The sequence below is a fragment of the Amphibalanus amphitrite genome, unplaced genomic scaffold (genome assembly GCF_019059575.1).
Source record: "Amphibalanus amphitrite isolate SeventyFive unplaced genomic scaffold, NRLGWU_Aamphi_draft 000000F_arrow, whole genome shotgun sequence".
Classification (NCBI taxonomy): Eukaryota; Metazoa; Arthropoda; class Thecostraca; order Balanomorpha; family Balanidae; genus Amphibalanus; species Amphibalanus amphitrite.
This window is the reverse complement of record NW_024881498.1, coordinates 2,562,805-2,580,189: the sequence shown is the minus strand read 5'-3', so window position 1 is coordinate 2,580,189 and position 17,385 is coordinate 2,562,805. Positions and strand designations below refer to the sequence as shown.

At 48.5% G+C, this 17,385-nt stretch overlaps 1 protein-coding gene across 1 annotated transcript in view; it reads right to left on the bottom strand.

Moving 5' to 3' along the window:
- The window catches only part of LOC122392268 (tRNA (uracil(54)-C(5))-methyltransferase homolog), a 51,811-nt gene extending 37,113 nt beyond the window's left edge, over positions 1-14,698 (bottom strand). The window contains exon 1 of the mRNA XM_043387355.1: positions 14,562-14,698. Within this exon, the coding sequence (XP_043243290.1) occupies positions 14,562-14,665 (104 nt within the window). The 5' untranslated portion in view covers positions 14,666-14,698. The remainder of the gene's footprint in view (positions 1-14,561) is intronic.
- Positions 14,699-17,385: the final 2,687 nt, after the last annotated feature.

Here is a 17,385-nt window from a genome sequence, read left to right as displayed (position 1 = left end):
TACATTTGCCCCGGCCGAGGGGGTTGATTGAACCCACCTCGCTAATGCGCCGCTAATTTAAAGGGACCCTCCCACCTTAACATTAGATTTGAGTTGAGATAGCCAAAATGGGGTCCCTGGCTCACAATTACCGGTTTCGGCACTCACAACATCGAGAAATGCCTTAAATCGGAAATATTGAATTTCAAAATTGCAGCATTTTGATTCAGAGGGGCTAATGCTTAGGAATACCCCTCTGAATGTGTGACGTCAGCGCAGATATCTAACGATTTTTAAATGTTTGACTAAAACGTTTTGTAGCACGCGGTGGTATATGCTATTCGCGCGCAACGTCTGCCGCAAACGCCGCACTTCTAAAATAAAGTCGCTAGAAACAGCGGAGATAAAAAAAAACAAACAAAAGTAAAAGTCTAATATCTTGAAAACCGGTGAATATTTTTCGGTGAAATTTGGTAGATATTCGTTTTCTCTCTTTCTGAACCGAGCGACATCACTTTCATGCCAATTCATAAACTTTTTTGAAGGTGGGAGGGTCCCTTTAACTAGAATTAAGCGGTTAAGTGGTCGTATGCGGCAAAGTATAATGCAGAGTGACTGCCCACTGGTAGGAACCCGCTGTAAAGGTCTCTGGTTAACCGGTGACCTCTGAGGTCAGGTCAAGTGATCTAAGGCAAGGGTTCGGTTTTTGGTAAATAACTTCGCCAAAAATGGCCGTAGAGCCGCGATTTTGGCATCATCGTGTTCAGCTAGCTCAGGCGCATCGAATGATATACTTTTTGTTCGGTTCAGGTCAACTTAGGGTGTTGACCTCACGTCAAGGTCAGGTCAGCACCCCCAGGTCACGAAGTTGGTCGAAAGAGGTCATGTCGCATATCATTCGATTCGGCAGGTCTTCCTGAGTCCATTGGTGGCTTTCCCGACTCGCTAGCTCAATTTGATCGGGAGTTATTGAAGAAAAATTGTGACACTTGTGACGTCACAAATGACGTCACGCAAGGGCAACAATGCAAATATGAAGCATAGAACCTTGCAAGGAGTGCATGAAATCATGATTCTTTATGCTTGAGATAGTTTCAGATCATTCTCGGCGCAAATATAGCAATTTTCATATTTCCCCATTGACTTATAAGGGTTTAACGTATTAGTTCCTTGTATCTGAGGATTTTTTAGGATTCCATCTTGTTCTCCACTCAATTCTGCGTAAGATGCCGGGTTCCGTGTCCACATAGCTTGAACGTAACGCATGCAGCGACCGCAAACGTAAATCGAGGTCCCGAATTCCCTATTCCCCAACACAGGCGGCGGCCGCTTCCTGGTCTGCGCAACATGGCGGCACCGTTGGACACCATCTGGCGGCCGATGCGCATTCCACATTATAGCTCGGGGTTACATGAGCAGAGTTAATACGCATTACAAACGGACTACAATGGTGAGCGAATAGGAAAATCCGTTCCTGATACGCATTTACTTGCTCATGTAACCCCGGTAATAGAGTTCAGTGGAAAATACATAGAAAATGTATGTCTCAACTGCGCCAAATATACAGACACTTATATACCTACATGTGACGTCATGATTAACCCGACCAATCAGAAGCAAGTTGTTTTCAGCCACAAATAATTAATTTCTGAACTAACTAGGCATTTTTTTAACAAAGTGATTTTAAATTAAATCATTAAAAATTCTGAGCTTTTTTATTTTACCAAAACATACAGAGCATGCAGATAGGTCCCAACCCTATTACAAAATGGATTAGTTCTGAAGGTGTTCATGTTGCACCGCAATCGCATGAATCCATCTCAAGCATACGCATAAGCATAATATATTTCATATTGCAACCACATTTCTTAACCCTCGCCCGCACATGGGGGGGGGTTGCCACCCCCCCCCCCCCAGGTAGTCTTTCTGCTCTGCACTCAACATTTTTAGAGCTAGAAGGCTGATTTTTCGTATAGCTGCTCCTTTATCCTTTCTTGATGTCCACTGAAAATTTCAAGTTTCTGTGATTTTTGGTTTCGGAGATATGACCTTGTTTTTCAGGTCATGTCATGACCCAAATGGCCAATTCTCAACATCTTGCGTTTGCCATGGGCCTTGTGAGCTTTTGACACCCTGATTTCGGCCTTTTTTGCCAGTCTTACCTCCCACCTATCATGGAACATGTTGTTCGACGATGTACAGGGGTCAAGGTCAGGGTCAAGGTCAACCTAGGTCATCTAAGATAATTGCGTTTTAGGCAAGCTGAATTTACTTTTTGTGAAGTTTTTTGACTGCATTTTCGGTAAAAGCTTCTCAGATCATGATTTCATGTAATATGGACCCAAAAACAATCGGTGCACACATCAGTATACACACAGACACACACAGACATACAAACACATATAATTGACCTTGACCTAACTTGACCTGAAATGACCTCAGCAGCAAAATTCTGGTCGGGTAGTGTGACAAAGAGGTTCTAGCTGGCTTGGCACCAGAAAACAGCATCGTCATCGGTATTTGATAAGCAGCGCACTTGATATCCAACGGTGACCCAAAACAGCAACATTTTTTAGTTTGACCCGACCTGGAAGGTCAATGACTGACCTGAGAAGGTAAAACTGGGTATCATTGGATTCGTCTCTTCCCAAAGAATCTTTTTGATCTTTACCGCTAAGCTCTATCTCCAACAGGAACGAAGTGGCGCGGGGGGGGGGTGGCAACCACCCCCCCCCCATGTGCGTTCTAGGATGGGAAAATGGCATGTGCGGGCGAGGGTTAAATGCTACGGTGTAACTGTTTATCATGTCTTGCAAATTTGACGTATAGGCTGACCGACGTCTTGCATCAGTTCACATTGACATCACCGTTTTTTTAATGACGTTCAATCAAGCAAATATGCAGTCACTAGCCCTGAACTTACTGAACTTGTAACGTACAGTGGGTCTATTTAAGATCTCCAGAGCCACCACGTGGCGCTACGGTCGGGGTAGGGCGAGTCCAAATCCCGAGGGAAGTGAGGTCACCGGTCATTGTAGGGGAAGGAGGGAGGGGGAGTGACGCGGTATCACGGCGCATGGGGCGTGCGTAGCGCCGGGAGTGGGCCGCCGAGGGCCGCCCGCCACTGCGCTGAGGAGAGGGGATGATGGTTGCAGGTGCGTTCACTACGGTATGGTGGTATCCTGTTCATGTGGAACCAGCAAGAATGCGACTGAAGGGAATCATTATCTCAAACAAACGGACAAGCGAGAGGCAGCGCCAGTTCCAGCCAAAATCTTGAACAATGATAATTGAAATCTAGGACGTATTAATAGCATGCAACTATTCAGCCAATAGTTGCATGATGACAGTTTTAGGCTTTTCTAAAATGTTATTTGAGTTGGGTATTTTTCATTTGGCACGTTCAGTTTTGATGAGTTTTATCGGGTCGAATAGAATCCGAAAAGAAAGAGTTAAAATGGCTCCGGAAAATGACAAAAAAATATTTTCTTTAAAAATGAAACTTAGCTAGACATTTATAAGCGATAATTTTGACTTTTTTGAGAGGAATTTGGGGAAGGATGTTGGCGAAAGATGTCATCGTGCTTGTCTGTGTTGCAGTAGAAGCAAAGGTTTTGGTTCGTGTCCAGATAAAACCAGACTCGGGAGTGGGGCTCGAACTCACGACATCGCGTTCAGCTCACAGGTTACCCAACCTAAACGCTACGAGCACCTATCGCCCCGCGCAGCTTGCTCAGTGCTACGGCTATACGGCTGTAGTTAGGCCAAAGTGTCTGACGTCTGTCATCGTCACGAGGCGAAGCCCCTAGGTAAATGTCCGTCCCGGTAGCTCGGTCGGTAGGGCGTTGGACTCCGTGTGGTGAGAGCGCACGTCCCGGTTGCAAAAGTCCGGGTTCGAAACGCGACGTGTGCTTGACGTTTTTGAGCTCCTGACGGGTATGGTTGTGGTTGGTGGCAGGCCGCTGCCAGGCGAAGTCAGTGAGGGGATCGGCCGTGCGCGGCTATGTGCGCACGTTTAACTTTGGACTCTAAATTCTGCCATAGACCAGGAATTGCTTGATCGGAGGGTAGAGGGTAGGGTCAACGCAACAAGCTCAGCTTAGCGGGGACTCTTTCCTTATGATTCCTTTCATTCAAAAGGCTCGGGCCAAATTTATATTAAAAAAGGGGGAGCCGAACCATGTTGAGTCGGGTTGAAGCCGGTTGGACCTGTGTCTTACACGCAATCATGGTCAGAGAAAACAGAGGCCAATTTCGGGTCAAATATTTTTATTAACTGATTTTTTAGCTTACACGTATAATAACTTTAAGCTTTTTTTAATCGAGACTTTATGCACAAAAATGTGGCATTCGTCTGCTTTTCCTCATCTCCTGTCACCGACTTGATTTGACCTTAAATCTTACCAGCAAAAAATAAATCACCTGCGTGATAATTATTTGCCCAAGGGCGCTCTACGCAAGAAACGCCAGCCGGTCAAAAAAAAAAAAATTGGCGAACGACACGATATTTCTAGTGCTTGAATTATATTCAATGAAAATTTCAGGAGACATAAATAATCTTAATCCTTCGGGCGCTCGGAGCATTCGCTAGCATTCCATTACCAGCTGCATTACCAACATCATATTTGCATTACTTTGGGCTCATCATAGTTGACCGTAGATGAACCGGCCACAGCAAACCCATGCCTCATTATCCTTTCCTTCCAAGCAGCCAAGCTAACCGGCCGCCCCGGCCCGGCCCACCACCGCGATATGGAACAACACTGGAGTGCGCCATTTGCCTGCGGCAGTGCCCCACCGCGCCGGGGCTGTTTGACAGGTCACCCGCACCGTGACCTCGCCAACCGCCCCCCCCCGCCCACCTCCCCATCGGGCCCAGCTCGGTACTGACCTCCCCTTGAATTTGACATGGACTCGACTGAGGCTCAACGCCATCTAGTAACGTCTGGAGATCCTTACTAGATCCACTGTACACAATACGCATATCTTTATTGATTGACATGGTGTAGGCTAATTTGCGATAAATGCAATAACGAAGGCTAGTGCACTAATTACGAGCGCTAGTTTCTGCTGTATCGTTATTACTGCAACGGCAACCGCAAGTCCAATGCGAGCCGCCCCGGTCCGGCATACGGCCTCGGGTCCGGCGGCTACTGCCCCGTCGGCTCCACGCATCCGACTGACCGGCCAAGGTCACCGCTCCGTCCGCCGGGAGGGCGGAGCTTAATGGTCACGTGCCTGTGACGTCACGCCTACGTACGGATAGCCTCTACTCCACTGACGGATTTACGGAGCTGATTTTAACAATACGAGGCAACGGCAAGTACCCTAACAATTGATATTTTGTTAAGAGACCATATTAGCGAAAATTGGCGCTTGAGCTGAAATGTGCTTTGCGAAAATTTGAAGCCAATTGGATAAATATTAAAGAAATTATCGCCGAAAAACAGGGTCTCATGGGGTCTGAAATGCATAGTAGGCCAGGTCGGGTCAGGTTAGGTCAGGTCAACAAGTAAGGGTATTCGTAGTAGGTGGCAACCACCTCTGACAACTTCGTAACAAGTTACGAAGGTGCCAAAACTACTTCGTAAATGTTCATATCGTTGCTAAATTCGAATTCAGCTCCAAAAACTGGCCTAGAAACATGTAAATTTCGAAAAAGTGAACCGAGGTCATCAAAGGTCAATGACCTGACCTGACCTTCCGGTGACCTTGACACCCACCCTAATGCATGGGACTGGGAGCAACATCATATCCCATGTTTGAACGCTTAAAACCACGAAAAGACTGCAAACGCGCGGCTAATGCGAGCCGACATACGCCGAATCGCGATTCCGGCCAAACATGGTCTCGAAAAGTAGGTCACAGGTCAAAGGTCATTAGCGTCAGGTTCATGAAAATTTCAGGGTAGGCGTAAAATTGATTAACGCGAGGGTACTGAAAGTTTCGTCGCGATCGGCCGCTTTTACGCGAGTTATTCGCGAGAAACCGAGGGGGGGGGGTCCGTTCGACCCCACTTATACGGGCGAGGGTTAACACGCGCACCGACGGTGGTCTGCGCCAACTTAGTACCGACGGGGGGGGCGGATGACCGCCCCCCCCTGAGATCTCGAGAACGAAGCAAGATAGCAACAAGCGGTAAACGGCATCGGATATGCACGGACAAGGTCTACAATTTTTTACTAAGGTCATTTTCAGGTCAGGTCAAAGATGACGTCACAGGGGTCAAAAAAGTCAATATGGCGGCGCTAGATATGGAGAGAGTTTTTCTCGAATAACTTTCGAATTAGTCAAGATAGGAACAAACTAAAGGGAATCATCGTGATCCTCTCGTCAATCTGCATCGAATGATATATATTAGGGTTGTTCAAAAAAACCGAATTTTGGAAAAGTATACGGGCTCATGGCTCATGTGGTGCGGTATTCTTTTCTGAGTCCATTGATGCCCTTTTTTCTGAAAAGTATTAACTGTTAGGGGCTCCTCAAACGGCTTAAAGAGGACCATGTTACGCCCGCCGACCGGCCGGTGTCAATAAGGGCGAGAATTCGACGCCGCGCACGGGCGGCAGCGCCTTATCGGCACCGCGCGCCACGACATCTGCCGGGCGGCCGGCCGGGCGGTGGGAAGTTTTAAGTGCGTGGTCTTTATCACGCGATCGGGGTGCGCTATCCCATGTTTTCGGGGCGGAAAGTTTCAGTGCAGCATCGGTGCGTCTGCCACCGGGTGGTCTGTGTCGATGGTACAGCAAATAAGTCAAACAGAGCTAGAAAAGAGTGAGTGATTCTGGGTAGTTGCCTCGAAGCAATCCTTTTTAAGAATACAGCTGCCTTCTTAACCCTCGCACGACCAGGCCATTTCTCATAACACGAACGACCAGGGGGGGGGGGGTTGTTACGACCCCCCCCTGGCGTTTCGAAACGGAAGGTCGTAGAGCTTAGCGGAAAAAACCAACGGATTGCTCTCAACGAGATCTCGCGATTGGTGGTATATTTTTTGGTCCTAGGTCAACATTTGACCTACTTTTGACCGGTCAAAGGTCAAATTTTCGGAAAAATAGACTTTTTTCAACTTTCGGCGGCGATTGCGGCAAAACGGTGGGAGATATCGACTTGAAACCTTCACTATCGTGTTCCTTGATCAATTCTCTATCGTTTGGTATGTATTTCGTTTCCCTAGCTCTAAAAATGGCGCGTTGGGAGCGCCGGAAGTCGGCAAGGTCACAGTCGGCGGCAGAAATTCGAAAAATCAAAATTTAAATTTTTGAAAGCTGATTGTATTTTTGGATTTGGGAGGTCCATTTGCTCCCTATAAAAGCTAATATTGCTGCATATTCCCATTGAGGTGACAAGAATTAGCAGAATAGTGGTTCGGGCGCTTTTCAAAAATAGTACCGGACGCTGTTCCTCTTGCGACGTCATAGCTCCGTGACCTGACCTGACCCGGTCAAATTTCTTATACCATATGATAGCCAATACTTGCCCCAACATGCATGGGAAGTTTCATCACGATCCATCAACCGATGTCCGTACCACCGGCAGGAAACCTCGGGCGTTGGCACTCAGTTTGTGAAAATCCGGCCGGAGGCTGTACCTCTTATGACGTCATAACTCCGTGACCTGACATGACCCGATCAATTTTTTTTTCGGCAAAAGATGCGCAAAGGTTGCCCCAGGGGGTATTGAAAATTTCAGCCCGCTACGACAAGCCGTTTAGCGTGCACTTCGAAAAAACCTCAGGGGGGGGGTTGATACAACCCCCCCCCTAGGCGTTCTAGGGTTAACGTACCGTATCACTTGTTAATTCTTCAAAAAGCAAACTCTGAGCAATAACACACCTCTTTGCATTGCTGTTGACAATTAACGTTAGTTTTGGACGGTAGTTCGCACCCCCAATATGCTGCCGCGCAACTTTATTCCAACGGCGAAACGGCAACTTCGCGAGAATCGAAAATTCACGATATACGTATAGTCGGTCAAATATGTATCTTTCCCGGCCGGCCCACCCCACGCTGGGCAGGTCGGTAACTTGGCTGAATCCGCCGGCCGCTGCGAGTACTACGGAGGGGAGGGGACAGGTTGTGCGGTTGCCGCGTCGGCCAATGAGCGCGGACCTGGCGAGCGGGCTGGGGCCACGGCGTGTTGACCTAATATGGTCAAAGGTTCATGCCCTGCGGGTATGGTCTGCGGCCAGCTGGCCCACTGATTGAGCCACAGCACCGGGTCGCGGAAAGGTTTCGATAGGTATCTGAATTGGAGAGTGGAGACCGTTAGCTTGAACTTGAGTGTAGTCGCTCTAGGTTTGAGATGCCGTATCACTGCACCGTTTTTGAAAAGGGGAGAATTATTCAGTTGAGTGATGAGGGTAGAACGGTTGCAGAACTCGCACATCAAGTTGGCCGGTCATAAATAAATAATTGGCCGGTTGTAAATAACCGGTCATAATTCGATTAAATATTTCTCTTGCGCTAATCATCATATCACCAAGCATTCGATCGTATCAAGAGCAACCATCTTAATTTTTAGGTCAGCGACCTCTGTTGAAACACCAGATAATCCTTTGATAGCTCATAGCACTCAGTCTACAATTTACACGGCGCATGAAAGCACAGCCATCATTAGACCATCGCGCTGCCCTCACATTCGTTAGATTCCTAACGCATCCGCTTGCTCGCCTGTCCCGGCCAGACCCGCCGGAGCACCCGGCGGCGAGGCCGTCCAGTGCTGGTCTGCGGTCACTCTCCAGCCGGCCGCTGTGTAGCTCCGCCCCCCGCGCGTGACGTCACAGGGCCGCCAGAGCCGCCAGGGCGGCTGGGGTGTGGGCTCAGCCAACTATCGAATCCAGACCGTAGCGCCACTTGGCGGCCGGGAAAGATACATATTTGACCGACTATACAGCAGGGGCTGGCAATGCAGTATGCACAAGGACATAATTTAGAGGAGACCCGACAGTCATCGGCCCAAGTTTGGAGGTGGCTTTGACGAGCATAGGCGTCACCAATGTCATTATTCAGATACGTTGATATCAGATGCTGGGGCAACAGAATCGACGCCAGGGTTTAACTTAGATTAGCAGGTCGAAAGAAAACATAACATGTCTGGGAATGACAGGGTGGCCACCCTGACAGTGTGACGAAGTGAGACATGAGTAGAGACATTAGCCGGAGTACCTACTCATATAAATCAAGCGCCGTTTATCCAATCCTTCGAGCATAAGCGACGCCGGCAGTCCGGCCAGGGCGGCCGTGCCCACCGATGCCGATCAAGACCCGAATCCAGACCCGGCATAGAACACAGCTCTGCCCTGACGTGACACATTACCCCGGTGTGTCACTCATGACGGATAGACCAATGCAGGAGCCTTGCCAGCTCCTGTTGTACCTACTTCGTTAAATTTTCAATTCTCGCTAAGTTGCCGTTTCGTCGTTGGAATAGAGTTACGCGGCAGCATATTGGGGCTGCGAGCCACCGTCCAAAAGCAGCTTGAATTGTCAACAGCAATGCAAAGAAGTCTGTTATTGCTCTGAGCTTGCTTTTTGAAGAATTAACAAGTGATACAGTACGTTAAGAAGGCAGCTGTATTATTGAAACGGATTGTTTCGAGGCAACTACCCAGAATCATTCAGTCTTTTCTGAGCTCTGTTTGAGTTATTTTCTGTACCATCGACACAGACCACCGTGGCAGACGCACCGATGCTGCACTGAAGCTTTCCGCCCCGAAAACATGGGATAGCGCACCCCGATCGCGTGATAAAGACCACCCACTTATAACTTCCCACCGCCCGGCCGGCCGCCCGGCAGATGTCGTGGCGCGCGGTGCCGATAAGGCGCTGCCGCCCGTGCGCGGCGTCGAATTCTCGCCCTTATTGATACCGGCCGGTCGGCGGGCGTAACATGGTCCTCTTTAACCCTATTAGTGGCAGGGGGGTTGTTTTTATCCACCCCTCAGGTTTTTCGGGAATATCTCCGAAACCGCTGAAGCTACGATGCTGAAATTTTCTGACTTTTCTTAAAACTAAATTAGGCACATTCCTTGAAAATTTCAAGTTCATAACTTTACCAGGGGCGGCTCCAGAGCACTGGGAATTGGGGGGTCCTATTCGTGAAGCGAGTCATTTGGGCGAAGATCACGATGCTGCACCAGTTTTACGAACAGTGAATAAAAGGTATCATGTGATAACATATACAGTTATTGTGCATCCTCTTTTGACACGTTTTTGCTATAATAGGCGGATCCAGGCGTCCAAAAAGGGGGGTTATGTTTCACCTCCCAACATAGGTGCCCTGACACCGCCTATGCATTACCAACACAATTTTAGGCGTTCTCTCATAAGAAAATTATAACATAACAAGACCATTACCACCCTTTTTAGAAACAGTACCAAAAAAACCTTATTTACTATACTTTTTGTGTACCCCCAATCTCAATGATCTGTATCCGCCTATGATTTTTGAAAATGCATATTTTTAGGATCCATATGAATTCCTGGTTCATTCTCTATCGATCGGCAAAAGTTGCGTTAACACGCGCAGTGGAAGGGGGGGGCGGATTTCGCCCACCCCTCCTGTTTTTCGCCAATAACTCGCGCCGCAAACAAAATATTAATGTGAAATTCTGGCTACCTGCCCAGAATTGAATTGCGGATCTTCTCGTGCAAGAAATAAGAAAATCGGTTCACAACTTTTCTAGTAAGAGCGATGTAAAGTCAAACATCCTGCCGCCGCGGCGGCGCGGCGGCGCGGCGGCCGGCGCTAGCCGTTACGCGCCGCCTGAATTGTAGACTGTGCCGGGGCGGGACGGTTTCGTCTTTACATCGCGCTCCTTACCGCTGATTATATTCGATTCGCGTCAAATTCGGTGAGAAGACTGAGAAATGTACAGCGAATCATATGGTCAAAGAATTTTGAAAATCGGCCGGTAACAACTTGAGTTATGAGTGTGTAAACACAAAATTGTGATTGCCGCGTTTCCCGCGTCGGCCGATCCCGCTTCAGCCGGCGACATCTTACCCTTAGCAGGCTTCTAACTGCCATATTTATTGTTGGATTAACTAGAAATTCACCTTACATACTCACAAATGTTTGGTCTTTCGTATAGTGAAAGAAAAAAGAAAATCGGCCGGTAACTTTTTCAGTTATCGGCGTGTAAACGCAAAAAAGTCGCTCATATGGCAGATTTGACCACATTTGACCTCATTTGACCTTGAAGATATTGACCTAGGGTCATGAAATTCACACACAACAGAGTTCCCCATGGCCCCCACCTACCCTCCAAATTTCGTCTTTCTAGCTCCAGTGGGAGCTGAGATCTTAGGGGGGGGGCGACATCCGCCCCCCCCTTCCACTGGGCGTAGTACTGGCAACCCTTCCACTGCGCGTGTTAAGATTGGTTCAGAAACCTGGCCGTGATAAACAGTCTAAAATGTATCTGCATTTTGCCCGTTTTTACCCCCCTCTACCCCCCCTATTGACATTTTTTAATTTTTATTTTTTTAAAAATGTAGATCACGTTGAGCGAAATCGAATGCCGTTTGAATTTTGAAAATCGGCCCGTTAGATCTCGAGATATCAAGGGGGGGTCGTAAACAGCCCCCCCCCCTGCCACTAATAGGGGGTAGCCAGGAGCCTGCCACTAATAGGGTTAAGCCGTTTGAGGAGCCCCTAACAGTTAATACTTTTCAATAAAAAGGGCATCATTGGACTCAGAAAAGAATACCGCACCACATGAGCCATGAGCCCATATACTTTTCCAAAATTCGGTTTTTTTTTAACAACCCTAATATATATGTTGACCTCGAACAGTCAAGGTCAAAGGTTGACCTCAGGTCACGTGACCTCGAGGTCATCATGTATACCACTTGATGCGTCTTGACGAGCTGAACACAATGAGATCATCCGCGCGGCTGTATCTTGTTCCTGTACGGAGTTATTGGCAAAAAAAAAAAACCTTTGGTGACATTTGATGACGTCACATGACCTAACAGCTGCCCAACAGCAAAACAGATCTCAAGGTAGTGAAGGTTGATTGTATATGAAGTCATGCATGGTACATGGGGCCATTCCGACCCGTTTTAGTGGTAAAAACAGGGAGTTAATTTTCCCCCATTGACTTATAATGGGGAGGTCGAGAAATTAACCTGACCTTAGGTCACCGATATCAAAATTCCGAGATAAACAAATTGTAGCTACTAATGACCAAATAACATCCTGCGACTTTCAAAGGCCTCCGACATCTACTGTAGCTCTGGCACGGTGACAAAGTTGCAAAAAAGTGACTTGAGGTTGGGTCATTCAAAGTGACCTGGTGACCTGACCTTAAAAGTTAGGAGGTTCAAACTTGCACACCATGTGTAAAATTGACGAGAGAATAGTCGTACCAAATTTCGCGGCGCGTACGCCGCAGTTTTCCCGCTATTCGCGAAAAATCTCAGGGGGGGGGGGCGGATATCCGCCCCCCGTCGGTGCGCGTGTTAAGATTCTCAGAAATTTTCGAATGCATCCTCAAAGATCCGTGTGGTCCTTCAGAAGTCTAGGCATGTATAAGGTCCTCAAAAATCCCTGTATGGGCCCTCAGAGAATATTGGCACCACTGCACTGTGGGACTCCAGAGGCCGGTTGGGACCCTATGAAGGCTTCTTAGAACGCAGTAAAGCTCCTTAGGAGCCTGCGTGAAAAGCAAGCTCATAAGCACTGCTGCACTTGAACGGTACCTATTTGAAATTGTCGCAGACCTTCGACCAGAGTTGAGAAAGGCCCCGAACCATGGCCCCGAAGATTTAGAGTCACGCTTTGAGCGAAAACTTTGTGTCAGCATTTCAAAACTTATGAAAATCGGCTACAAAATGTAATAAAGAACCAACTAGGAACCTGGAATGAATCACAACTTTGACATCTCAGCTCATCTCAGACATCAGCTTTGAGTATGGAGTCGGAGTCTTGACGATTTTGGAGACTACGACTCTGGCTCTGGCATGAAATGCATGCTCCAACCGGGCCCGACATCGCAGGCATTCTCAGAAAGGTTTCCCCCATTTTTTTCCTCGTACTTTCGCTGGAAAGGGAGGAGGATGACGATATGAAAAATCGGCAGTTCCCTGAGGGCTGGGGGAAGATTGTTGGCCACGGTGGTTTTAGGGATCCGGCCAATGTACGCCCGCAGTCAACTGAGTGTTAAGAGCTCCTGGTCCCTCTGAAACCGGGACGAGATCCTTTCTCACTAGCATAATGCCCTCAAAGGCTATAGTGAGCCCCTGCGACTGTCTGGTTGTCTCGCACGGGAAGACTAGGGCCGTTTGATGGTGGTTTGATGGTCACATCACGATTATGTTACTGTGATGAAGGTTTTCAGTCTTAGATGAAGGTGAAGTCGATCAATCCTCCGCAGACTTGTATATACGGATATCAGTGACAGCAATTCCCAAAACTCAGATTAGTATAGCTGCGATCTATGTCAAAGGGACAATGGAGCGGTAAGTAGGTGATAGAGAATTAGCCTTGTTGCCTTATTGCAGTCTTATTGGAAGAAACTATCAGTTCAAAGCTATCGAACGCTTTTTCAAATCGTATTTCTTTTTTATGTCAGTCTTCGAGATAATCGTAGGTATGCGCATTTACGTCCTCACCACGGCGAACCTAACTGAGACTGACCCGGGCGCGGGTCTAGCCGCTGATTCACATCTACCCGCTGCTGAAGTAAGATCCCTCCGCACAAACTATTGTCATGTTCACCCCACAATGAGGGGTAGACATGGGCGTAGGAACCTCACGAAAAGTGTGCGTGTGTGTGTGTGTGTGTGGGGGGGGGGAGGCAGCAAAACTTCAATGTCACTTTGTGGGAGCCCCAATACCCCTATGAATACCTAAATTATTTACACTTTTGTGTTCAACTCACCTTGCTGAACCGTTTGCTGCCTTAGTTTTGTATTGAAATTAAAAACAAAGATTTCACTTAAAAAAATGGCTGAGAAGTGGGGTATCATGGCCCTCTCTGTTTCCGCGCCTATGGGGCTAGAGCACCCTGCGTCTGCTTGTTGGTTACATCCCCCAACGTCACCAAGATCTATGCCACAAATTTGATGATGTGGCGGTGCTGCTCATGGAGCGGAAATCCATCCGTCCCCTCCCCTGTGGCGCCAACATTGCTTAACGGTCTCTGACGGGTCCTTATTTCACAAGCTGCTCATATAGCTCATGTACATTTACATTCACCCGAGGTCTTATTTGTGTACGGTTGAAATGACCAGCATTAATATACTTTTTGAAAGTTTATTTCTGTTTACATGGCTGCACTGTGAATAACCTTTGCAAATTGCAAATAGTCATTTTTAAAACCATCTTTGGAGTTTTCGGGGGACGTCCCCCTCCGATTCCTGGACAGGGGGACGCGTCCCCCCGCTTTCGACGCCCATATCGTTGGGGGCCGGTTAGTAGCGCGTCCCGCACAAGTCAGCCAGGGTTACCAGTAACCACGTCGCACTTCCGCATGTGCAGAGTTCGCTCTCGCACTCGCTCGTTTGCCTCCGCCCCCACCCCCTCCACACACACACAAAAAGGCGCCTTACTGTGATTGAATGTATAAAACTCACTTTTTGTTCCTGTGCTTAGCAGACTTCTTTGAGTAACTCTGGGTCGACAATTGTCGATAACATTGATATACTCTGCAAAATGACACTTGCTGGACAAGAGTCATTCTGTATAACTTGATTTGTCTGAAAAAAACGCGCAAAATACATAGTCAGTAGGGGAGAGTGGGGCACATTCGTGCAAAAAATGGATAAATACATACCTATATCAGTAGATGAAACTCATAAAGTAGCGACTGGCACGTCTCGGATATTCCATTCCGGTCACCTGAGACTATGTCGTTCACGTGGTCGTGACCTATTGTTTTGGGTCAATGGGAGAAATATGGAAAGCGAGTCAGAAATGATCATCGCCAGTCACACCCCGGCAAGACCGCGCCCAAACCCCGCCAACATTCAATAGCGCAAGTGGTGGCAACAAAACCAAGATATCAAGTTTGGACGTCGCTCTGAAATCACAAGGTCGTTGACAACGTCGGATACACCTGTCTGCGAAGGATGACAGTCCAGACTTGCGACGCTCCACAGGGAATTGGTCCATCAAGAAGTCGACGAACAATTACCGACAGGAAAAGCGGCTCACTCTAGTTGTCGAAGACGTGTTTAGTAAGGCGTTCAATTCTGTGCCTCACCAACGCCTGTTATTGAAGCTCCAATCCTGCGGCATTAGGAGTCGGCTGCTCGAATGGATAAGGGCCTTCTTGACTGACCGACAGCAGCGTGTGTCGATAAATGGGGCAAAGTCAGACTGGGTTCCTGTCACCAGTGGCGTACCACAGGGAACGGTCCTGGGTCCGTTGCTGCTCCTGGTCTTTGTCAATGACCTGCCCGCTTGTGTCTCCTCGTCAGGGCTAAAGTTAATCGCAGACGACACGAAGCCTGTACAGAAGTTTCGGCCAGGCTTCAGAGTCGGAGGCTTTGCAAAATGCAACGAGACCTTGATGCCCTGCTCGGATGGTCTGAGAAATGGCAACTACCTTTTAATCGGTCGAGGTGCAAGTCTCTTCACCTAGGTCCTCGAAACGCCAATCACCGTACCGTATGGGAGACACTCTGTTAGATCAGACGTTGGTGGAAAAGGACCTGGGGGTCAAGAAGACAACCAGCTCAAGTTCCGAGAACAGGCTGCCGCAGTCGTGGCCAAAGCGACACACATTCTGACAGTCATTTGTCGATCCTTCGGAGTAATTGATGAGACTACGCTTCCAACACTCTTCCGGACCATGGTTCACCCCATCTCGAATACGCCAATGTGGTCTGGGGACCCTTCAACCGAGAAGACCAGAAGCGCATTGAACGGGTACAGCGACAGGCCACGAGACTGGTTGCCAGCATCCGCCACCTGCCATACGAGGAGAGACTCCGGAGCCTGAATTTGCCATCGCTCTACTATCGGCGCTGACGAGGCGACATGATCTCGGTTTACCAGGTGCTTCAACGGGGAGTGGATGCTGACCCATCTCAGTTCTTCACTGCGGCGACGACGACCAGGACTCGAGGGCATGAGTGGAAGCTGTCCAAGCCAAGAGCTGTCTCCAGAGTGCGGCAGAACGCGTTCAGCACATGAGTCCTGAACGACTGGAACTCTTTGGCCTTTGCCATCCGCTGTCGTCGATGCGCCCTCTGTCAATAGCTTCAAGCCTCAAGGCCAGGCTGGACGAACACTGGGCTCACGCCAAGTACACCATACATTCCAAAGACTGATGCAGTGACACACTGACACAAAGCTCGTCACGTCCGGATCCAAGAGGTCAAAAGGCCTTCCTAAATTCCGCATTTTATAAGTATAAGTATGATATGTGGCGACATTTTAGATACGAACCGCCTGCGAATGACTTTTTGATGCCTGGAATCGAATTCTCCATGTCAGATTTCATACAACAGAACTTCAAACCGCTGCAGTGTTGCCAGGTCGAGTGATGCCAATACCTCCAGAAAATGTTGTAAAAACCTCTAGAAACCTCTGTTCCATTGCCGCTGATTATAAAGTATATATACCTCCATACCTACCTTCGTATCACAAACCGTGGTGCCGTTTCAAAGCACGCTGCCATCCGCTGCTAGCGCGAGATGACATCATCAAGCCCATTGCTCCAACACTACGAAAGGGTCTGTTCCAGTCGCACTTCCTAACACCTCTAAACTCCTCCAAGATTGCTTCCCTCTTCCAGTGTCAGCTCTAGCCCCTACAAATCAAAGGAGCTGCTCCAACCTCCTCTATCTTGCCCTTGGAGGGGTTTAGATGTGTTAGGAAGTGCGACTGGAACAGACCCAAAGTGTGACGTCAGCGCGCTGGCAGCAGCTGGCAGCGGGCTTGGAAACACCCGGTTGTATCCCCAATCAAGATAATTCACTCATCCTTCGCATGCCTTCGCACTTGTCCACATAACTTGGTGGACTTGGTGCCCACCGTGGGCACAGGGCTGTTCGGCTGCGCAGCCAAAATGAAATATGCTGCAGCACGCATGCGCAGTGAGGACTTCGTCGCCCGTTAGTCCCGCCCACACCACTGCGTCACCGCCTGTGTGACGTCACCCACTGAAGCATGCTTCGTTTTCCTGCAGCACGAAATTCGGTGCTGCAGGAGGCGAAAGTGGCGCGGATTAAAGTTTACCGTCCGATATCTCTTATTGTAAGCGGTTTGTTTGCTGTTTTTTGGGTATCATTATCACTCTTTTCGGTGGCACATTGCTAATAACCACATTTGAACGCAATTTAACCGTTATTCGAGTGACAATCACCAGTCCACCCGCGCAACGGTTCGCCGCGTTTGAAATAGGCTGCAGCGACACTCGGCCGCGGCGTGCCGGCGGAGAGTGGGCGGAGC